Source organism: Oryzias latipes, chromosome 16 (genome assembly GCF_053564925.1).
Source record: "Oryzias latipes strain Hd-rR chromosome 16, Olatipes_Hd-rR_3.1".
Classification (NCBI taxonomy): Eukaryota; Metazoa; Chordata; class Actinopteri; order Beloniformes; family Adrianichthyidae; genus Oryzias; species Oryzias latipes.
In genome coordinates, this window is record NC_136252.1 from 21,353,437 (window position 1) to 21,375,652 (window position 22,216).

Consider the following 22,216-nt stretch of genomic DNA (forward strand, 5'->3'; position numbering starts at 1 on the left):
TTTATCTAATGTGACAAACATTTAGAAGCTAAATCCTTCCACTTTGAAATAAAAAAGATGCTGGTTTCACATCTGTGTGGCCAAAAGCAAAACTGATGCTGCCACAAGAAGGGGTTACTTGCTGCCCCCTGGTGCACATCTTGTGCCATTGTTAAAAAAACAACAACAACACAGATCAAGTTGACATTTATTGTTTCCAGGGAGGAAAAGCTTTAGTTGTAGCAAAATCATGAAAGAAAAACCCAAATAATTCACATTTACAGAATTCTGCTCACTTAGACTGTTTTTTTTTAGTATTACTGCAATAATACAGTTTCAAGAAATACTTTGCAAACAAATGCATCAACACCCAACAATCTCTGCTCAAGTTGCTACATGTTTGTGTGCAACTAAGCTCCATGGCAGGATAAATAAGATGGGTGTTTTTTTTCCAGCCTCCTTCCCTGCAGCATCTAAATTTGCAATGTAGATATTTTTGAGCAGCAGAGGTGCTCACTTCTTCTTCTCTGGCTTGTCGTTGTACTCCAAGAAGAAGTCATTGCAGGCTACAGTGAGAGCTCCCACCAGAATGATGAATTCTGTGAAATCCACCTCACCGTCATTGTTGGAGTCCAGGTCCTTCATGACCTTCTCCACAGCCTCTTTGTCCTGGGCGCTCTGTATGTAGGAGGGTAAAGAGCAAAAATAAAGATTTGAACCGATATTTAAAACATGTTTATGTTTTTCGGGTGTTTTCTTACCCCCAGATAGTTGCCAAGCTCCGTGGTCAGTAACTCTTTGAGTTCAGCTTTGCTTAGTGTGTATTTGTCCCCTTCATTTCCAGAGTACTTATGGAATGTCTGGATCATGAGCTGCATGGCATTCTCCAAGGTAGAGCCATTTTCGGATTTGGGCAAAGACATTCTGGACAGGAACAGAGAAGAAAGAATCGATGCAGCAAAAACATCAAGTGTGGAACAATCTTTTCCAACATTATAGCAGTTAAACTGTTGTTTCTATGCGTTATTAATTAAGTTGAGAGAAAGCCAACATAAGAAACATGGAAACAACAGGGATAACATCTGATCTGAATGTGACACGAGGGTCAAACATCAGTGCCCAGTTTCCTTTGGAAGTGTTTCCTCGTTGCCAACTTTCTGATAAAAATCTACAATAGATAAACTGATCCCCAAATTGACTTTCTAGCCGGACATGTGAGCCACCTTAAGGAAACTCTAACACCCCAACCAGCCACCTGATCTAGCTTTTACTATAGCTCATCTGGGGGCGACAGAAAACACCACAGACAGGTTTAAGTTCCAACCTTTCTTTCACTTATATGACTTTTAAACTGTGATCACCTTCCTGTGCTGCTAAGGTTCCCATCTGTGTGCTGCTGTGGTGGATGTTTTCTAAAGTACATATATCACAACTATGTAAAATGATGGGAACATTTGCTGTTGCAAAAGGAAATATTGGAAACTTTTATAGCTGATCAATACTGTTGGGATCTCTAAGTGGCTTCTTACAATAATAACAAATAACCTTTGCTGTCAGCACACCTTTATAACATGGTCTCTTACCTGTGAGGAGCTGGAATCCAGGTGGGTCAGTCAGGTGTAGAATGAGAGGAGGCGGTCACTGCTGATGGCGAGGATGTGGGACAGGACCGCCTTAAATACATCCCTCACCCCACCCATCTCATCTCTCCCTCCTCCCATCTGTTGCCCCTTTCCTCTCCCCCATTCTCCCCTCCACCTTCTCTGTTTACTCTTATCATGACATGCATTACGAAGACACAAACAAGTCCCTCCCGCCACCCTCCAAACAGCAAAAACCATGTTTGTTCCACAATCAACGAGGACTTGTATTTTCCAGTGTTTTAAATTTGCTTATATTTTATGCCAGAGTGATGAGGTAAACTTTTTAGACATTAAATTTTAGGTAAAAAACCTTGAGCATGTTTTATGCTATAGTTGGATTAGAAAACCTGCATTTCCTGTCCTCTGTAGTGCAGCAAGTATGATAAATCCCTTCCTGTGTCCGTGCTTACTGCTGTGACAGTGGATTAGCCTGCTGCCCTGTTGTTCAACCGTTTTGTACAGCGTGTCACAACAAGGTAGGAGGCTTTCAGGGATCAAGATCAATAGGAGTTGCCGCATAATTTAACAAATGTGCCTGCTTTGGAAAAGAGAAAAGAGTGAAGAGGTGAGCAGAGAGATTAAATGTTTGAGTCTTTCAAGAGAAGGGGTTGTGTCTGACATAGTATCCAAAAGGATTAGTCAAGCACCGATGGATGCAGCCATCACACCTGGCAGCGAACGCAGAGGAATCCTCAGACAAAGACGTGACAAAGCACCTATTCAGAGAAGCAAGGGAGGTGATGCAAAAATGCAGGCTTTTAAAACACATGGGGACGAAAAAACCAACAATACGCTGCAAACAACATGAAAGAAGTATTTTGGATTCTGCTAAATGGGAACAGAAACATGTTTGTAACAGTCATTTGTAGGTGTATCTAGGCAGTAACAGAAACCTGCCTGGAAATAGCTCACATCATCACCTGAACACAGACCGAAATGAGATTTTTGGCCAAACAGACAAAAACTGTCAATAAAAATCTAAACACAAATGCAAAAACTCTTCATCTTTCAGCGTTTTATGAATGAAATCCTTGGCGGTGTAGGTGTGTGGTGTGCCCCAGTCAGGTGGGTTATCTGTCAGTATATTGTGTCGGTGACAGGACCAGCACTCTGTGTGCACACTTACAAGCACCATATGTATGTATAGTGTTGCAAGGAGGAGGTGGATGCACAAAAGGATGCATACTGTATGTCAGGGTCTGGTTGCAATACAATACAATACAATACAATACAAAGGCTGCTGGGTTAGTCCAGTAAGAGAAGACACACGACTATATTTAGCAAGAGTCACAGGTAGCAAATGGAGGGAGGTAAGTTTTATCATATCATTTGGATCGTTGGGCCAAACTACTTCAGGGAAACCTGAGCATTAAAAATCAAAGTTAGTGTGGAAAAAACGACATTTACAATCAAACAGATTCAGTTGAAAGCTTTTATTGTATAAAATCATGTTTTGTTGGTGTATGAGAAATAACCAGCTCAGAGCAGTATACAAGAGATGGAAAAGAGTTGACTAAGGCACACTGAGATGTTTAATCAGAGCAACAGAAACATTATTATGGTGGAAACAGGAGTACATGTTGGCTGGAATGCTTCAAAATGGAGAAGGAGGCTCCTATGATGAATCTGCGTTGCCCTCACACTTCTTCTGACTCAGGGAGTTAGCCAAGTAGCCAATCAATTTGAGGTATTCCTGGAAGCTGACCTTTCCATCACTGTTGTTATCCAGCCCCTGCTGCATCTCTTTAATGGCAGATTGACTGTCGGTATCCTATTTTTTCAAAGTACACAAATAGAAAAAAAAAAGCAATGCTTTACATTAAAAACATACATGTTGCACAAAACTGTTTATTGAGAAAACTGCAGAAAATGTACTGACCTCCATGATGCTGCTGAGGTTTTTCTGTATCAACTTTTGAAACGATTGGTTGTTCAAGCTCTCCCCCCCCCTCGAGGAACCAAGAAAGGTGGTCACAACGGTCTTGACGGCTGAGTCCATATCTACATAGAGGAAGGGGAAAGGCACGGAGCAGACAGATGTGAATTCAGGGGGGGAATGAATAGATATCGCCAAAACTTTGACGCCCAAATGATGATGCCGTTACAGACAGTTCTTGTCAGCTTTTTTCATTAGAATCAACTTGCATTTGGACTCCCAAAATGTTTGTGTCTGAGCCTTCTCTAGTTTCAAATGAAAATGTGGAAGAAAATCTGCAAAAACACAACTCTGATGAGTCAAACGCTTCCCTCCTTTTACCAGACCTTCAAGCATTATGCCAGCAAGTTCATAAAAGTGTTTGCCCTGAACTTGGTCAAATGTGAACCTTCAAAATCATCATTTCAGAAAAGCTGAGACATACAAATGTAGCCAGATCAGGGAGTTGCAAAAGAAGACAGAAGGTGGGTGAGGTAATGACAGGAGGGGAGTGTGTGAAGGTGAACATGCTATGACCTGACTGTGGACATGTGATATTAGAAAGTTCAAATGAATGCCAGATGCCCAGTTGTTCCAACACATTTCCACAAAATGGGATGATTGGCTGAATATGGATGATCCAAAAAATACAACAGTAACAACCTGCCTATCTGTGAGACCTGAACAAAATTCTATGTTAGAATAGAACACAAACAATTATTTGAGTGAACTTTAATAAAGATAATGAAACAAATTCTGTACTGATGTCTTCTTTTCACTTCAAGTGTTTCTGATTTCATTGCAAACTAGGACAGGGAGTTATGTTTACTTTAGAGAGCAGTAACTTTTTCCTGAATCTCTGCCAGCATTGCTGTTGCTCCTCAAGAAAAAGAAACACTCGTGTTGACGCCCTGTGTCTCTTCCCTGGTGGTCAGTAATCTTGTTTTCCTGATTCTCTGTGAGCATTTTCCGTGAGTCTTTTTTCCAGTCTAACAAAGATTAAAAGCTGTTTTTTTCTGGTCTCTTTCGTAATCTCTTACATTGGTGGAGTGACACACTTTTTTACAAACACACTGTGAGGATCTCACACAGTGAGATCTTTGTTCTCTCAGTGAAGCATTTGCAGCTTGTTACGCATGTAAAAACACAGCTTGGCTTTTTAATAAACGGTTAACCTTTAAAGGTTAGAATCAGCCTCTTGCTCAATACATGACAGCTCATTCATAATCTTTTCCTTCATTCTATCTGGCATGTTGTTTGACATTGTAGAATTTGGATTTTTTGATAGAATTATAAAGGTAAAGGTGAAAGCACAGCTTTTGTTTCTGTTTCCTGGCTGCAGGGGTGTTAGTGTGCAGCCTAGAGTTACCCGACCTGACTCTGGCTTCCCAGCAGTCTCTCCGAGTGACTCAGAGGAGAATTTCATTCAACCACTGGCAGAAAGGAAAAGGCCTCGATAAATGTTTCAGAGAGTCGAGCTTGGCGTGAGCAGAGGGGAGGGATGCCCGACTGTGGGATTTTCTGGTTGGAGCTGGAAAGTACCTCATGACAACAGTGGCCATGAGATGATCATGGATGCCTGAGATGGGGAGGGGAGGGAGGGTAGCAACTGTGGAAGCTACTAAACCTCCAAACTTATTTTGAGACCATGCATCAATACACACCACCGACACACAAACACATAAACAAAAAGACGCACATGTCTCAAGAAGGGCAACTATGACTTCTGCTCCATTAACTTAATTAGTATATGTGTGTGTGTGTGTGTGGAGGGGGGTCCTGGCAGCCAAACCCCAACTATTGTTTCATGTCTCTTTGCCATGACAGCACAAGCACGCATCGCCACCCAACCAGCAAGGAAACACCTGTCATAAGCGTTATGTTCATTATTTTTTAACAGGTTACGATGAATGGCCCAACACCCTCTTTAAATCATTCAGAACTTCAACAATGCAGGCGTTTGTGTGTCTTTGTGTTGCCATCGGTGCATGACATCCAGCTAAATGGCAGGCACGCGTATGTGTGTGTTTTAGAATGAAAGGGATCAAAGGAGCAGAGAGGCAAAGCACCGACATGAAGATGGGTGAGGAGGCGCTTTGGTTTGTCTGCGCTGAGTGACATGAAGGCATAAAGACAACGCATAAACACTAAAGTGATTGGGAGCATGCACTCCAGAGGAATCAATACAAATGAGAGCACAACTTTTTCTCAGCTGAAGAAGCAGTGTGTGTTTAAGTTCAGCATTTTTCACCATAATTCATTACTTTCTATTTGTGTTAACTGCCAAAATACAAAGCAAAACCTAAAAAGAAAGTCAACATATTCAACTTACCCTATAAGGGTTTAAGCTTTAAAACCTCCTGACATGGTTAAGAAATTATTGACTGCATTCATTTTATTTTTTCACCAATTTTTTTAGAGACTTACTTTGTTTGGGGTATAACACTAACCCTAACCCTAAACCATTGATCGATTGAATCACTTTATCTTCCTACAATCCAACCAGATCAATCTGTCTGAGGTAAGATGTTAATTGAATTGACCTATACCATTATAAAATCATTTCAAAACAAAAAGAAAATTATCATAATCGATTCTTTTTTTCTGCTTGACTCTCGCCAAGGACAGATGCTTTCCTCTTGCTCCTCCTGTGTCAGCCTATTCTCAAGGCTTTTTGTCCTGTCTGCCCCAGAGCCTGCACTTTTCGTTCTTCTGCAACTGCTGCTTTTTCGCACTCTGAATATGGACCAAGTATGGGGCCAGTGGAGGCTGGTGTGCCTGGCCCAGGTGTCTGATGAAGATGTTGAAGATATGTATCTATTCGGATTTCTGATTTATCGGGCAGTCTGGGAGCAGAAGACGGAGAGAGGCGAGCTGTGACTCTAACGTCAAAACAACCAAGCACATCACAGCAGACAACACACACACAGCAAAAAAATGATCAGCCCATCATTCCAGTCCAATGTGTGGAAACACTTTGCATTTAGCAAAGTCATGTGGTTCTAATAATGTTCCCTTTGTATTATTTTGATGTGGAAGAACAGCAGCGAGCTGAATTTAATAAAACTAAAATGTCAATGGATTTGCCATTAATTTTATGCACTTGTTTGTTTGTGCACATATTTGTTTACACGCATATCAAATCCGACCGTTCAAATTAACCCAAAACGACTTTGAACTTTACCTGGGACTACAAATTATGATATAAATCGAATATTTGAATGAATCGTTATATCCCAATTATTTATCCTTTTTTTGCTGCTGCTGTTCTTCATAAAAATATGGAGCATGGGCTCTCTCTTCAAAAAAGATGTATTTGTGTATTTTTAATTAATGTCAGAGACTGACATGAAGTGCAGTCATCTAAAAACCATCATAGGAATTTGGAGTTGGATGGTGACAGCTGGGGATAATTTAAGCAGATTAATCCGAACTGGGAGGGAAAAAAATTGTCGAAAAGGGCCAAAGGAGCACACTCAACTATTCTGCCACTACCCTCCTCTCCCAATGTAAAATGCTAACATGCTTACTTTATTGTCTGGATCCAATGTCCACATACACAACATAATTCTTCCAAGCGTGGAATGGGTTCCACTCTGCTCCTGTTGTGTGAACAAGGTGTGTCTAACTCACTTCCCCCGTGGCCTTGTTTACCTGTCATACTAGCAGGTGACTATTCTGCCCCAACTTCACTAACGCGTGGTCGATGACACTGGAGTATCACCAACCGAGTCTTATCGTAGAATTAATAATTCAGGAGGAAAGGAGCCAACTCCGATCAGAGGTATCCCGCTAAAGATGATCTTGGCGCACGGGCCAACACCAGTCAGGGACGCGCGTAATGGACGTGTTCGGGTGCTTTACGCACGGGGCCGCATTCTCATTTCTGCGCCGATTAGTGGGCTGCATGTGTAAAGCGACCAGAGGAAGGGCCGAGGTACACATAAAGGACAAATAAATTAATAAATTAACGTGGCCACAGGCTCCGGTGTCGCTGGAAGTGCAAATAGATAGGAGTTAGATGACCAAGGGGAACCCGATCTCTTTGGCAGCGAGAAGCTCGCAAAAGTATACAAAATTGATGGAACGCTGCAGGAAATAAACCACTCTGATCAATTTCGTTAAGTTTTTCCCAGAAATATATATAAATATCTATTTAAAGGATTAAGAGTCAAAACTGTCGAATGATTAAAAACAATCTGTGCCAAAAAAAAAAAAAAGAAAAGACAGAGAAACGTACCTAATGCAGGCGTCAATAAGACTGCTCTTCTCTCTTGGAGATCTTCCTCACCAGTTTCACGCTAGATTAAACATGCGCAGATATGTTGCACTCCAGTTTTTTTTTTTTCTTGAGTTTTCAAAGGGCGTGTGCCTGGGAGAGGAGGAATGTGGGAAGCGTTGCGCAGCAGATCTCAACCCCTTTCTTCCTGGAAACTTCGCCTTGTTCTCTTGAAGATTTTGCACATTTCCCTTACAGGAATTCTGGAATCCCCCCCTCCCATCAATCAGATGGGCACAAGACCTCGACCCCCCACCCACTCCCAACAACACATACAGCGAAACATTCGCACAAATGTATGTACACAGCAGTAAACACAGGGCACGCAGTTTATGTCAGTTTGTTTTTTTATTTTTTTTATCTGAAAACTTCAAGCTGACATCTTTGACGTCACACGTTTTGTGATCTCGGGGGGAAGGTACGTTTTCCAGAAATCAAAGGGGCCAGAATCTGCTTACACTCTTGCCTGAGACAATGCATTCCCGGTCCATTCCATAATTATAGATTTACGCGCGCGCGTATTGCAGCTGCACACGACCAGCTTCTGTGGTAGCACGGGTTACACTTTGGTCAACAGGTTGTGTGTGGGGGGGGGGGGGGGGTGAAAGCAGAAACGAGGATGGCACGCTGACAGAACTGGAACACTTGGAGCCATCTGAGGACACGCTATTGGTTGAAGCCTCCGTGCTTTCTGGCAAGGTGTCCAATCAGCTGCCAGAACTCTATGAAGCTCAGCTCTCCATCGTTGTTCTTGTCCAATGACCTCATGAGTTCATCAATGGCTACAGAGTCTCCCGCATTCTGCAAGAAAACGAGGATCATATAATAAAAACGACTGCAGCTGCCAAACTGAACATGCGTGTTGTGCCTTATAGAAAACAGCATCTTCCATGCAGCGGTGTTTTAGACAGGAATGTTTAATTGGTGTTGTCGCCATCTAGTGGCCGATATGAGAATTTGCGCGAGGAATGTAAAACGAAACTGGGAATTTTCCACACAGAGAGCAGCTGTGTCCTCTGCCTGCGGCCTCCCAGTTGCAACTTTTTATCTGTTGTGCCTATTAAGGAAAGCAGAGAACACATCAGTTCAACACAAAAGGTCCAAACAGTTCCTGAAGGGAGCCAAATGCTTAATCTTTTCATTGTTCAGGCTGAATGTTTTAAATTTAGAGCTATTGCCCTGAAGGCAAAAACAATTGTGACCAGAATTTTGAAAACAAAATTGCTCCGGTTATGTAAAACCAGATATTTAGCAGAAAACATGATCCTTTTAACTGTTTGACTCCACTCTACCAAAAATAAAAAAAATATTCCTGAAACCTGGCACCAAGGAACCTTTTACAAAGTCCAGAGTGGAAAAAAAAAAAAAAATTAAATTGATCCTTAAATCATCACTATTGATATAGTAAGTCTACAAATCGATTTTCATGGAAGAATTCTTGTGTTTATTTGTTAGATTTTTTTTGGTAAGAAATCATGATTTTATAAATAAATACCCCTGTTGTTCAGTTTATATCACTAATTATGTGATATTTTGCTTTAAATTGCAAAAAAAAAAAAAAAAAAATGGTATGGAATAGAAACTTTAAAAAATCGCATCAAGTCATGAACTTGTGTAATCAGACCAAGTCAGGATTTGTTTTGTATTGCCTTGATGTTTTGTTGAGTTTAAAATAATGCAGAACATTTGTGTATTAAAGGTTTTGCCTTTAATATAGCACATTCTACATTAACATAACTGACCATTGAGCTATAACATTTAAAATGTGAAAGAAACATTTTTTGTTCATTTTCTGTGTCCCGAAATTCTAAATATGCCGAGGATATTGCATGCTAAAAATTGTATTGATGGGAAAGCTCTGCAGGATGGAAACCAGAGAACATTTTAGAGACAAGTACATATTTACTCTTTTAATATTAAGATAGACTCGGTAATAAATAAATTTTTACATACTATAACTCTGATACTTAAAAGTCTTCACAAACACCCAGAGAGCAGGAGTTTCCTTTTGGAAGACCCACCATCCTCACCTGCAGAAAGTTGGGCAGCTCTGATTTCACCAGTTTTCCAAACTCATCTCTGCTCAGAGTCTCAAATGAACCATCAGCTCCAGCGTATACCTTAAACTTGGACATCAGGACATCAATTGCAGACTCCATCATGAGCTGTAAAACAGAAAGAGTCCCTTTCATGCTTTTAACTGAAAAAAAAAGTTAATAAACTGATAAATGTTCCTTGTTTCTCCATCATAGCATTTCCCAAAACCAGCACATTGCTGCATTTGTCCTAGACTCACCTTCAAACGAGAGTGTGAGTTGAGAGGTTCAACACCTGTCTCTTCTTTTTATTGCCAAAGCTCCACATGAAAAAGTTAAATCATTACTCAGGATTTTTTCCAGAACATATTTAAACTTTAAATGTGTAACCATTGTCCTTCTTAAATGAACAGCTGAATGTGTCCTGGAAAATACCAGAAAAACAGCCTGGAAATGAGGGTTGGGATAGATTGAATATATCACAAGGTGTGTGCAAACAGCATTTCCTTTTAATAAGTTGCTTCTTTCATGCCAGAGTACAGACATTCACATGTTTTTTCTTCTCTCCTCTCCACAAACTCCTAAGCAGAATGCTTCAGAGAGCACAAACAAGGTAGTAAATAACCTCTAATCACACAAAATGTCTTGCAAAAACTTTTTGAGAAAGAGACACTTGAGCTTCACCCTAAAAAAAACTTTAGTTGGAGCCAAAAGAGGCCCATTAGAGAGGCAGTTAGTGCTAACAAGCACACTGGTTTCACACGCAAAATGTTCCCAAATGTTTTTATATCTCATCTCCTTTGGCACTTGAACAAATACACACAAACCAAACCTGTCTTCTTTTAAAACGGTGCAGTTATTCCTTCTTGTTAGAGGGGAAGGAGATGACGGCAGCTAACAGCCAAAAGGGATTGGTTTGAAGAAGACAAAGATCGTTCTGCCGCACAGTTGCTTCTGTTTATGGGAAATCAGCAGCACCAGAACTGTTTCATCCTCCAAGCAGGTGTTCAGATTTGCAGCCACATTTAACTCTCTGATTTGTTTCTCAGCTATTGTAATTGTGATTTTAAAATGAGGAATGAAAATTGATTAAAATATCCCACAGAATGGAGAGGAGGAAATCCACATCACCTCAGCAGGCCGGGCCATGGACCAAATGATGGTTCTACTAAAGCACTTTAGTGTGTACTTAAGGCTGAGAATGTCAGAGAATCTTGAGTTTTTATGTTCTAATGTCATTATCCTGAGAGGAAAAAACTTAGCGCTCCATTGTAGATACCTGACAATACAGCACAGAAGCTTTACTTAAAGAGAAATGCTAAAAACTATCAAAACTAAAAAAGAAACAAAAGGCTTTTAATTTAGCTTTTCTGTAACTGGGAAAAGTACAGATAAATCTTAGATGTGGTAATGATCCAAAGTAACACGAGTTTACCTCTTTATGCCTGAATTTGTTTCCAGTTATATATAAAAAAAATTCTTCAGTGTTTTTTTAAGATGATGCTAAATTTAGTGGAGTCCTGGAATTCAGCATTTAAGGAGGAAACTGAAGGTCAAGTTTAAGGAGGCCTGAATCCTAAAAGTGGACCTGCTCTGAAAAGACGAGCAGCTTCACGTGGCTTGAAGGGCGGCGCCGATTAACCACCAAACACAGAAAGTTAAACTTTGACGACTTCCATCACTTATAAATATGCTAAATTTGACCCATTTCTTTTCAAGTCCAACATGCTGAATTGGGTTTTTTGTTTCCACTTATGGTAAAAAATGCTGTTTGTGGATATATTTAAAAATGTTAAACAAAGTATTTCAATACTTAGAGATAAACTTTCCCAATATCCTGCTGTAGGGTATGTTTTAATATGGAAAATGAAGACAAGAAGAAACCTTCACACCATCACAACTTTTTAATGAAGTACCAATCATCTAATCGTTCTGGATTCTTTATGCTGCCATTAAAAAAGCCCACACAGACTGTGGCTCTGCATTTGTGTACAAACACAACAGCAATAAGACTCAAAAGAGAAGAAATGTGACATTAGTGGTAAAAACCTTTAGTGCAAAATGTACTTGCTAAACATATGAGCATTACATGTCCTCTTTATAAATTATTTATTAAGTTAGAAATGTTATTTCATTTGTACGAAAACCAAAGAGATAAATAAAATGAAAAGAAGGGAATTTGCCAAATAATCATTAAAGGGGTTAAGGTCACAGCAGGTCATCTTTAAAGACGAGCCGTTAAGCTGCAACAGACTCAGGTTTGAGTCGTCCATAGTTAACATGAGCCGGTCAGCAGGTAGCGACAGCACAGTGTCGTGTTTCAAGGTAATACAGGAAATAAACTGATGTTAGTCTGGTGGGAATTCTCTCCCAGCAAATTCAGCAGTGAATGACTGCAGCTTGACAGCAGACGTGAACATATGGAGACAGGAAATGGATGACAAACAGGCAAATGCATCATTTTAAGTCAAATTGTTTGTTTTTTTTAAGTGTTCAGCCACGCTTGTGTCCGTCCTCTTTCCTTCGCTGCCCTTTCTCCTCAACTGCTTCCACTGAAAACTTCTCCATGACTTCCATTTCAAATCCTTCCATTTCTTCCTCGAGCTCGCTATCTTCCTCTTCCTCGTGTCCGACTTCCACAAAGTCTTCCAAAATATCTGCTACATCTTCGGCGAAGCTTTGAAAGCTCATCTGGGTGTGCATGAAAACGCCGTCCTTGAAGAAGCCCGAGGCCAGTTTCCTGAGCTCCTCTCTGTTCGACTCCTCCACGCCCGCCTCCTTCGCCTTGACTAGGTAGTTTTGGAGGACGGCCTCAAACTCGGCTAAGGGGACGGGTCGCAGCCGCTCCGCCTGGGCGCAGGCCTCCAGGGAGTCGCAGTGCTGCGGTGCTCTGGGGTCGTGCTGGAGGCGGGTTCTTTGCCGGGCCCAGTACTCGGGCTGTCCTACAGCGGGCTTGCGGTGCGTGTGAGGCGGTGGCTGCTCTCCGTACAGATGCCCGTCTGCGTGGCCGCCACGAGCAGCAGGTTTGTGCTCATCGCCGTTTTTCCCAGAGAGCCGTTTGTCTTTGCTCCTCTGTTCGTGACTCTTCTTCTCTTTAGCTCCGTCACTTTTCCAGTTTTCCTCTTTCTTCTTCCGCTGATCCATTTTCTCATCCTTCCCCTTCCATTCCATCTCCTGTCTTCCCTTTTCGCTCTTCCGCTCGTCCTCATTCCGCCGTTTCCTTTCATTTTGTATTTTTCCTTCACCGCTTTTCCTGTCCTCCCTGTGCTTCACTCCCACTCCTCCCTTTCCTTCTATACCTCGGTTCTTGATGCTGGCATCTCTGCATCCATGCTCCTTCTTCCTCTCTTTCGTATCCCCCTTTTCCTTCCAATCTTTCCCCCTCTGCTCTTTGCCATCTCTTCCTTTCATCTGTACATTCTCTGCCTCCCTTCCTTCTGTCTCTTTGTGCTGTCCATGATCCTTTCCTCCCTTCCATTCTTTTGTTTCCTTCTTACCTCCCCACTGTTGTTCTTGGTTCACCTTCACATGCTTTTCCTTTTTCCACTCTTTCTTCTCCATCCATTCTCTTTTCTCACTTTTTTCCGTTTGTCCCCTTTCACCTACTTTTTCCTTCCACAGCTTCCCGTCATCACCTCGGTCAGTTTTCTCTTTCTTTCTGTCTTTCTCCTTCAGTTGTTGTGGGCCATCCCTTTGCCTATGAGCTTTGTCTTCCTTCTCTTTTGGCTTGTCAGTCGTTCCTCTTTCCTGCTTCCACTTCTTCCATTCCCATTCATCTTCATCTTTAGGCTCTTGTTTTTCTTCCTCCTTCCACGATGGCTTCTCTCTCCTTTTCTGCTGTTTCTTCTCATCTCCTTCAAACTTCTCATTTTTGAGGTCTTTCTTCTTCCTCTGGTCCTCCCATGGTCTTTTTGAAGGCTGACTGCTCGCTGCCAGTTGACCAGGAGAGGGCGATAAAGAACTCTTTGCATTTGCTTGAGGTAAAAAAAACACAAAAAAAACCACATTAAAGTCAAACTACATAAGTTAGAATTACAGAAACATCTTCATTTTCAACAACTATCTTATCTATTATAATGTTCTGCTTTTCTCCATGACCGTCCGCCTGCTTTTTGTACCTGAGGTGAGCTTTAACTCCGTCACAGTGGACCTCAGAGTTTCTAGTTCTTTCTGCAGGGCCGGGACAGACTCCAGCTCCTTCTTCATCCTTTCGTTCTCGCTCTGAAGGTCAGGGAGAGATGCCATCTCTGTCTTCAACCGGCTGTTTTCCTTCTCCACCTCCTCCCAGCGCTGTCGCTCCTTTGCTCCCTCTGCTGCTTGTCCTCTAGCTACTTTTAGCTCTTCGTTCTGTGACTGGATAAAGAAAAACGCGTCTCAGGAGATTATCACACACTTGCTGACACATTTATTCTCTTTTATACGGGTCCCTGTCTACATTCATGTGTGCAGTCTTTTTTTTTTTTTTTTCTTCACACCTGAAGTTGAGCTTGAAGCACAGAGATTTGTTGATTCCCTTTAGCCAACTTATTCAGTAGCTCTGAGCCATCACCATCGTCTAGAGGTGGATGCGCCTCAGGGCCGAGCCACTCCTGATGAAACATATATGCTAGACGGTCAGGAACAATGCAAGGGATGGAATAACTGCCAAAAGTCTAAGCCATCAGGCTGAGTAGCCCAGAAAAAGTTGTATTTGTGCAAAATAGAAACGTTTCCAGAAGATCGCAGTGACAATTTTCTAATGTCTCACAACTTGAGTCCAAATTCACTCACAACTTGGGGCACTGTAGGGCGTTCCCCCGTTTTATCAGGGAGTCCGAATCTACAATTCCAAAATCAAATCCCCTGGAAATTTCTCTGCAAAAAACTAGTGTGAATCGATGCTCACTAGAGAATATAGACTACAAAGTGTTGAGTTTAAACAATCTGTCAAATGTTTTTTTTTTTTTAGAAATCATCCAAGTTTTCATCATCAGAACACAGTGGATTCCTAAACAGTCTTCATGAAATGTTCATATTTCTCTATTTTTTATTTATTTTTTTACTTTGGCATTAAAAAAAAGCTAGTGACCATGTGTCTGAATTGCATTAAAATCCAGGGAACTGGATAGTCGCACACTACAAATTAGGGGTGGGAAAGTTGTGAGATTTTGCACAGAATCGAACTGGCTAAAAACATATAAAGAAACCTTGATTGTACCCTAACACATAAGAATAGAAGATATTTCAAAAGTTGAAAAGAAGAGCAGACCTGTTTCCCCGGAGCATCTGAATCTCTCAGCTCCCGACTTACATGGTCACCCTCTGAAAATCATGAAACAAAGTCGGGTGAAAGTGTCAACATCTCCCTGTCAGACAACAGGCAGCGCAACCGTGTAGACATTTTACAAGACAAAGCAACTGCAGAGCAATATGTAGCTTAAGCTTTTCATAATGTTATTTTCATCCATCTTTTCAAAACCACTTTTATTTTATAAAGGAGGTTAAGAAAAAACCTTCCTGGGATAATATATATGGGAGCAGAGTATTTTATACGTTAAAAATCTCCCATTCACATGACTCCTTTCATTTGAATATGATATACATCATTTAACCACATAAAAAAAAGCTATAAAAAGCAAAATTGTGTCAAAAAAGTGAAGCAACAAAAGTTGCGAGTCAAAAGTGCAACTGCGTGACCTCATGGAAGCATTTTCAGAACAGATAAAACCAAAGCACTGTGATCTATTCAAATAATCGTCAGGAAATAAAACTCCCAGGCATGAAAGCACAGGCAGCTTTTTAGGGAGATCTTCAGGAGGAGCTTCATGCAAACTTTGAATGCAGGCACACTGAACATGCTGCAGTCAGGAGCAAACTGTGACACGTTCACACACAGAACATCTGAGCAACCTACCTCCATCCAGGACCATGAAGACACCTGCAGGTACAATACAGCTCAGTCTCTAATCTAGACCACTGGCCTCATTTTTCATTCAGATGTATCCAAAGTCTGGCTTGGAGAACAACTCCATTTTCTTTTTCTGTCTCAACTTTGCACTCACCTGAAAAAAAGATGGTGCCAATCCCCAACAGAATGACAGCTCCCAGAATGCACTTGTTCAGTGACAGCACGCTGTCGTCTTCTCGCTGAGGCATGTGAAATTCTTCCTCTTCGTCCTCTTCCTCCTCTCTCCTTCCAATTTGCTCCAGAGCGGAGAGGAGTGACTTCCTCCTTGTCTCCTCCTGCTCCTGCTGCTCTCCCACTCCTCCGGTCTTCTCTGTTGTCTCCTGACCAACATCTGGACTCCCAGCAGAGGCTTGAAGGGTAAAAAGACAAGTATGAGAGATCATTCCAGCTTTTGAACATTCTAAAGTTCACTGCTGATTGAACCATTAGACATTAAGCTGCATGTTGACTCTTCTTTTTCCTCCTGAAGCCAGAAAGAAGTTGAAAAAAACTGAACAGGTATGGAGGTGTCTCTGATCCCGTTTCGTTTGCTGACATGACAAAAGTGACTTTTGTTTTTTGACCAAAAGCTGAAAAGCAGCAAAGAAATTCGTGTCTCTTCATGCAGCAGCATGATAAAGCTGTGGGGCGCCATGCATACCTGCATCTCCTAAATCAGCTGTTCTGTGGTCGGTCCCGCCATCCCCTTGATGGAGCTGCTCCTCACTTTGAAGATGGAGTCCTTCTTCTCCTTTAGATTTCTCCTCATCCTGCTCGAACTCTGCACTTCTAAGAGTCTCTGAACCGAGCAGTGAGGCTGTGGGCTCATCGGCAGAGCGGGCTGGGAGGGTTTGGACATCAGAGAATAAATTAGGGCCGTGTGTAAACTGTGCCGGGCTCTCTAAAGGACTAAGCTCATGGCTGCCAGCAGAGACCCCTGAAGATGAGGAGGCACAGGAGGAAGGATGGGTCTCTGTAACATCAGTGGGCAGCGAGGAGCGTTGCTCTGAACTCAGGTCTCCACTTCGATCTGATGTTTCCTTCGATATCTGAACACAAGAGTAAATTATTTAAAGAAAAGAAAGTACTGCATGTTCAATCAAAAGGTTACAAATATAAGTGGAGCAACAGTAAAAGAAAACTAAATCCCTTATGCAACAAGAAAAACCAAGACTTTACATAATAAAAATCCTCCTAAAAATAAAATCCTGTGCTTTGTCAGTCATAAATAGACAGCTCCATCCGCCAGACAAAATAGTCCCATTACATAACTGAGTGTTATGTGTACTGCAGTCTTACTAGGTAGTCCTCCACAGGGGGTCCTTCTGCAGGCTCTGCACCATTTGGCGGTTTATGGTTCTTCTCACAGTGTGGTTCATCTACCGCACACAACAGAGGGAGAGAGAGACGGCTTTTTATTACAAAAAACTTTTTATTTATTTTTTTTACAACAGCAGCTTTGCCTCCCCCCCCATTTCCTAACATTCACTCTGAATTTAAGAAACTCCAACTCTTCAGCACCTCGGAGGTTTCAGATAACTGGAGTTACCCATCGCCATGGTTACAGAAACTACTAGAAAATGTTCTGCGTCATCTATTGCAGTACTTAATTGAATGTCAGGTGTTAAGTTTGCGAGTTTTCTTTTAATTTAATCAGAACATGACCTTGATGAACATGCAGGAATATCTTTAGAGGGCTTAGTGTTGCATAAACCTAAGCTTAAAAGAAGCTAAATATCTTCTTTCTGCATATTCAGGATTGAATGTGGTGGAACAAAGCATGGAGAAGTTTTACATTTCTGCAGAAACAAGAGCAGCAGAAAATGCTCTAGTCCACAGTATGATTTTTTTATTTATTCTGTATTATTAAACCCTCAGTGGTTTATGATGATTACCTGAAAAAATGTTTCACCGTATTTTATCTGCACTATCACAGTTAACATTAAGAGACAAATTTTAAAAAAATCTAATAATTGATTTTTTTTCTTTGTTTCATTGGGTGTAAACCAATTGAGCTAAATACTAATATGCTATTGACTGGTTCTTTGGGTAATAAATAAAGACATAATAAATTAAATGTTATTTTTCTTATTTAAATGAAGAAATGTCTCTTCAACAGAACATTTCACCTTGCACTACAATCACAACTATTAGTTTGACGTTTGAGCTGAATATTTCTACTGTAAGCAACTTACCTCCCCCCCTAAAAAGCAAACAGAAAATGCAGAAGAAAATGCTTTTAATATCGATATTACAGTGTTCGTTGTTGTTTCCTCACACATGTACACACTCCTAGTCATTAGTTTTAGACACCTGCTGTGGATGCATGGCTCCTGTCACGCTGTTGTGTGTCTGCTGCAACAGGCCTCAAGGTTTCTGCAGCCGTTTCCTGCACAAAATGTACACAAACACACACACAAGAAGATGGTTCAGACAAATCAACATCAAAACATTTAAGTAGAAACAGCTACAGCAAAATAATCATGTGAAAATGATTGTAGTTGTGACCTAGAAAATACACTGGGCGGGTCAAAAGCTCCCTGCTCTGCTCCATTCTGATGAATTAACTTGTAAATGAATAGATTCATGTACATCTTCGTTTTCCTAGTCTGAGCTGGCATCTGGCTCAAAACTGTACGACTGAATAGCTCCAATATTGCTCAGCATTTTTGTTGCCCTGCTAACGTCAGGTTGGGGCTGTAAGCTAGTACGAGACCATGTAAACAGCTTAGTTATGGGTGACGGGAAGGGGGACGGGGGTTGCTCCACACCAACAGTCCCACTCACAACTCAAACACATTTTCCAATATTCTACTGATGTTCTGCAGAAACTATGTCCTAAACAACGTCCAAGTTTTTTGGGATTTTGGCTAAAAATTGTATTTTCACAATTAAAAGACCACTGGGAACGCTTTAAAAATAGTTCAAAAGATGATCAGAGTGGGAGTTTAAGACTACTAAGAGAACTATGACTACTATCAAGAATGTTGCATAAGTGAGTTTAATGAAAAGACAAACAATAATGTGTTTTGTGTTACTTCAGGTACATTTTTACTAAATCTTCTTTATTTAGAGTTACATTAAAAATTCATTTTTGACAAATAGTTGCAGAAAACTTTTGTTGCTGCTCTGTATCAGAGCCAATGACAAATTAACCCTTCTCTAAACTATCTCCAATGTATAATATCACCTAAAAAGAGTGAGCTTGTGGGAGAACCAGAGAGTCCAACCAAATTCAAATCCATCCAATTCAAATCCATGCGGACCAAGAGCAAGCGGGACAAAAACCTTATGGTCCTCTCTGAGTACCTCAGAAGTGAGGATGGTCCAGCTGTTGGCACTGCTGCTGCCAGACATGGCCCCCTAGAGGCTATACCTGTCTCCTGCAATACAAGAAAAGGGAAAAACTCATTTATTTAATAATATTCTTGTCACAGAACAGTGTGTCCTTTATCTTGTAACACATTTACACCCTTACACATGCAGAGAATTGGAATCCAGGCCTCAACACCAAAAAGAACTGACTGTAAGGTGTGACATTTAGTAGAGAAGTGTGTGTGTGTGTGTGTTTGTGTGAGCAGGAAGTGTCATTGGGACCATTCAGTTCTTCATTAGTAGTTTGTGTGTGCTGTGGGCTTAGTGGGCTCCCTGGCTTTTGACTAGCTGAAAAATGGCTTGGCACACACATGGGTTACTAAGGCTTCCACTATAGCTGAGACACACACACACTCCTAAATGGGTAACACTTCAAAGTTGTCGGGATGCTCAGTAGATGCCCACACAACCACATTTCAAAGTCATGGGGGGCACAACTGTGGACTGTATTGGACTTATTGCAGATCCCCTGCTGTACCAGTCTTAGGCATCTTCACATTCAGGCTTCCTAAAGGTCAAATGTTTGAGCTCTGTTGTATAACAGGTTGTTCCATGTATTCTATAAATGCACAAAAAACTGCTTTACTTAAAACCACAGCAGCTGAGGCAATGACACACTTCACTTTCCAAATGAGTTCTTTTCTATCTCCTTCATTTAGGTCTCCTAATTGAGTGGCTCCCCTGAGAATGGGACTGAATCTAGCTTAGGCCCACAGGAGCAGTGAAGAGGATATAGTAGAATGGCTCATGAAGAAGCTAGCTAAATAAGGTTACCATTAGATTGACTGGAGAAACATGCAAAACATGGCCACTGGGAACGCAGTGATGCAGCAGTGTCCTAAAATAACAGCGTCGAGTCAACAGGATCACTGCAGGAATCACAAAGGAAAAGTCTATAAAAAAAAAAAAGCACTACTCTGTCTTTGTTTCTAATTTTTTATTAAAGCACTTTCATAAACCTTAAATGTATGCTGCACATGCGCAAAAGCTATCTGTCAAGTTTATAGATGTCTATATCTGTAACTTCATCAGACGAAATATTTTCCATGGTTTAGAAAGTGAATCATCATACCAGACAAACAGTTATGGCAACTATTAATATTCATCTACAGCCAACTATAACAAAATCATTGCTGAAAAAGTATGTACGGTTCATCTCAACGAGCAAAAAATAAAAAGAAAACAAACAAAACATAAATAAATAAATTGCCATAGAACGGCGCCATAGAAAACTTTCTTCCCAGCATCCCCGGAAAGAAGTCGTTCGATACCATCAGTTATTAGGAGGATGTTGGCTTGACTGAATATTCCACGACGGAAGAGTGTGTCGTTGCAAGATATTCATGTGAGTAATAAAAATAACAGCAGTATTTCAATAATTCACAAAACATCGCTACTAAATTCTATACGAATGTAGAAAGTTATTGAAGAAGTTAATAACGTTTGGAAACAACAAGCTTCTACTTCAACCAACAACCAGGAAAACGACGCAGACGCAAGAGAGTGACGGGACAAAAAAAGGAGTGCCGCTTCCAAAGAATATTTCATTTGAAAACTACTTTAAATGTATTCAACCTACCGTGGGAAAGTTCCTCACTACAGATGCCTCCGTTTGTGTCAGGGAGGGAGAACTCATTACAGTCTTCCCATCTTACTTAGAAACTTAGAAGAAGCTGCTTGAACTTAATGACTCATGTGCCGCTTGACCAATCACGACCGGCTTTTGTCTTAGCCCCGCCCTCAATGAGCTGGTTTGACCAATCATGGTGCTCACAGCGAGTGACAGGCTTCTACCCTGTTGACCAGAGAAAACGATCAACCTTCAAGTCCAGCTGGGAGACATTTGCATTTTTTGATGAAGCCATTTCACGTTTAGATATATTGAAGTATAAAATTTACGCCTGTTTTTTGCCCTGAAATTATCTTAAAACATTCATTTTTAATCAAAGTGGCTTCAGAGGAAAATACATTTAAAATAAAGAAAGAAATGGAACCTCTTTATCCAATCTAAAGAAACACAACGTCAGACGTTTGCAAAACCTTTGTTCATTAATTTATTTTATAACATAGATTTTTTTTAATACAGTTAACAAGGCTATATATCCTTGGAAATCCCAGAAAAACAGGGTCGGATTCCCAAACGAGCTACATCCATGTTAACCTTTTATAATAGTCACATCTTGGAAGGTCCAGTTGTGTTTCTTCAATTGGCAAAGGGCACCCTATAGAAACTGAAAAGAGAAAACAAGGTATTTAAGCCTAAAATCTAACCTTTTTTTTTTCAAATCAAGCATTCAAGTAACAAATCTGAGTAGCAAATGAAAGGGTTTTAGTTGCCATATAAAGACCAAAGTAGACTTACCAACGCTGCTCAATGCTGAGAGTGCAGATCAAAAGTTCAATTTTGAATAAATTACTGCTAAGTGACAATGCACAGTAATAGAACCAGTAGATAAACAGGGGGAAAAATCAATCTTCCCAAACCTGATATGCTCTCTTTCAGTCTCTCAGTCCAGGATCTCTTTAATGCACCAGCAACAGAGCAGAAAATAAAGGCACTCTTTGAACGACTGGAGGAAACCATAGCCAAAGCTTCCTCCCAGGACGTTTTTGCCTTGTCCCAAACCCATGGTCAGGTCCCGCAAGCGCTGCCCCAGAGATGCAGAGGGCATGGCCTGGGGAAGAGGACGCTGGGGATGCATGGCTCAAGAAGGCAGTTAGCCCACAAAAGAGGGAAACGTAAGATGAGCCTGACAAATACGATCGGTTTGAGCGTGAGCAGCAGCTGAGATCTGCTTCATGTCACGACCACCTTTGTTTCCTCTATTTATAACCTCTTGCACAAAGTGCTGGTTGCCTCCATTCAAAGGCAGAGGTTTCTATGCTCTTCCCTGGTTTGACTGGACTGCACAGGGAAACAGTGTTCACAAAGAGGCGCTCTGTGTCAGTCTTTGTTGATGTAACAGGTGGTCCGATTTTCTAGTACCGCTTCCTTTGTTTCTACCACATTTCCCTTCACCTCTGTGAAACGCATCAGAATTAGACAGTGCAAAGTGGAAATAT

General features: G+C 41.1%; 5 protein-coding genes across 16 annotated transcripts; all 5 read right to left on the reverse strand.

Annotated features, from left to right (window-relative positions):
• Positions 1–175: 175 nt before the first annotated feature.
• s100t (S100 calcium binding protein T) lies at positions 176–1,691 on the reverse strand. The gene is made up of 3 exons (XM_004077891.5): positions 1,563–1,691; positions 741–903; positions 176–657 (listed from the first exon to the last, which is right to left on the reverse strand). Exons 2-3 carry the CDS (start codon positions 900–902, stop codon positions 493–495), a joined length of 327 nt encoding a protein of 108 aa, XP_004077939.1. The 5' UTR covers position 903; positions 1,563–1,691; the 3' UTR covers positions 176–492.
• Positions 1,692–3,040: 1,349 nt separating this feature from the next.
• Positions 3,041–8,021, reverse strand: si:ch211-105c13.3 (protein S100-A13). The gene is made up of 3 exons (XM_020710213.2): positions 7,778–8,021; positions 3,502–3,623; positions 3,041–3,393 (listed from the first exon to the last, which is right to left on the reverse strand). The coding sequence occupies exons 2-3, from the start codon at positions 3,619–3,621 to the stop codon at positions 3,238–3,240; spliced, it is 276 nt and encodes a 91-aa protein (XP_020565872.1). The 5' UTR covers positions 3,622–3,623; positions 7,778–8,021; the 3' UTR covers positions 3,041–3,237.
• A 321-nt stretch (positions 8,022–8,342) lies between these two features.
• LOC101174293 (protein S100-A13-like) lies at positions 8,343–10,249 on the reverse strand. 2 transcript variants are annotated; one of them, XM_078932680.1, is made up of 3 exons: positions 10,113–10,249; positions 9,847–9,981; positions 8,343–8,617 (listed from the first exon to the last, which is right to left on the reverse strand). In XM_078932680.1, the coding sequence occupies exons 2-3, from the start codon at positions 9,976–9,978 to the stop codon at positions 8,483–8,485; spliced, it is 267 nt and encodes an 88-aa protein (XP_078788806.1). In that variant the 5' UTR covers positions 9,979–9,981; positions 10,113–10,249; the 3' UTR covers positions 8,343–8,482. The 2 variants fall into 2 exon arrangements, with proteins under 2 accessions (XP_078788806.1, XP_078788805.1); XM_078932679.1 differs by lacking the exon at positions 10,113–10,249 and having other exon boundaries at positions 9,847–10,068.
• Positions 10,250–11,741: 1,492 nt separating this feature from the next.
• On the reverse strand, positions 11,742–20,948 carry pbxip1b (pre-B-cell leukemia homeobox interacting protein 1b). 10 transcript variants are annotated; one of them, XM_020710215.3, is made up of 11 exons: positions 20,733–20,948; positions 19,088–19,161; positions 18,092–18,167; positions 17,078–17,157; positions 16,440–16,827; positions 15,894–16,148; positions 15,746–15,769; positions 15,101–15,153; positions 14,328–14,441; positions 13,971–14,205; positions 11,742–13,826 (listed from the first exon to the last, which is right to left on the reverse strand). In XM_020710215.3, exons 2-11 carry the CDS (start codon positions 19,133–19,135, stop codon positions 12,346–12,348), a joined length of 2,754 nt encoding a protein of 917 aa, XP_020565874.1. In that variant the 5' UTR covers positions 19,136–19,161; positions 20,733–20,948; the 3' UTR covers positions 11,742–12,345. The 10 variants fall into 10 exon arrangements, with proteins under 10 accessions (XP_020565874.1, XP_011483589.1, XP_078788797.1 ...); XM_011485287.4 differs by having other exon boundaries at positions 19,067–19,161; positions 20,733–20,869; XM_078932671.1 differs by lacking the exon at positions 20,733–20,948 and adding an exon at positions 19,928–20,018.
• Positions 20,949–21,193: 245 nt separating this feature from the next.
• lenep (lens epithelial protein) lies at positions 21,194–21,974 on the reverse strand. Of its 2 annotated transcripts, XM_011485284.4 has the most exons (3): positions 21,638–21,974; positions 21,516–21,530; positions 21,194–21,384 (listed from the first exon to the last, which is right to left on the reverse strand). In XM_011485284.4, the coding sequence occupies exon 1, from the start codon at positions 21,853–21,855 to the stop codon at positions 21,661–21,663; it is 195 nt and encodes a 64-aa protein (XP_011483586.1). In that variant the 5' UTR covers positions 21,856–21,974; the 3' UTR covers positions 21,194–21,384; positions 21,516–21,530; positions 21,638–21,660. The 2 variants fall into 2 exon arrangements, with proteins under 2 accessions (XP_011483586.1, XP_011483587.1); XM_011485285.4 differs by lacking the exon at positions 21,516–21,530 and having other exon boundaries at positions 21,638–21,973.
• Between the last annotated feature and the right edge of the window lie 242 nt (positions 21,975–22,216).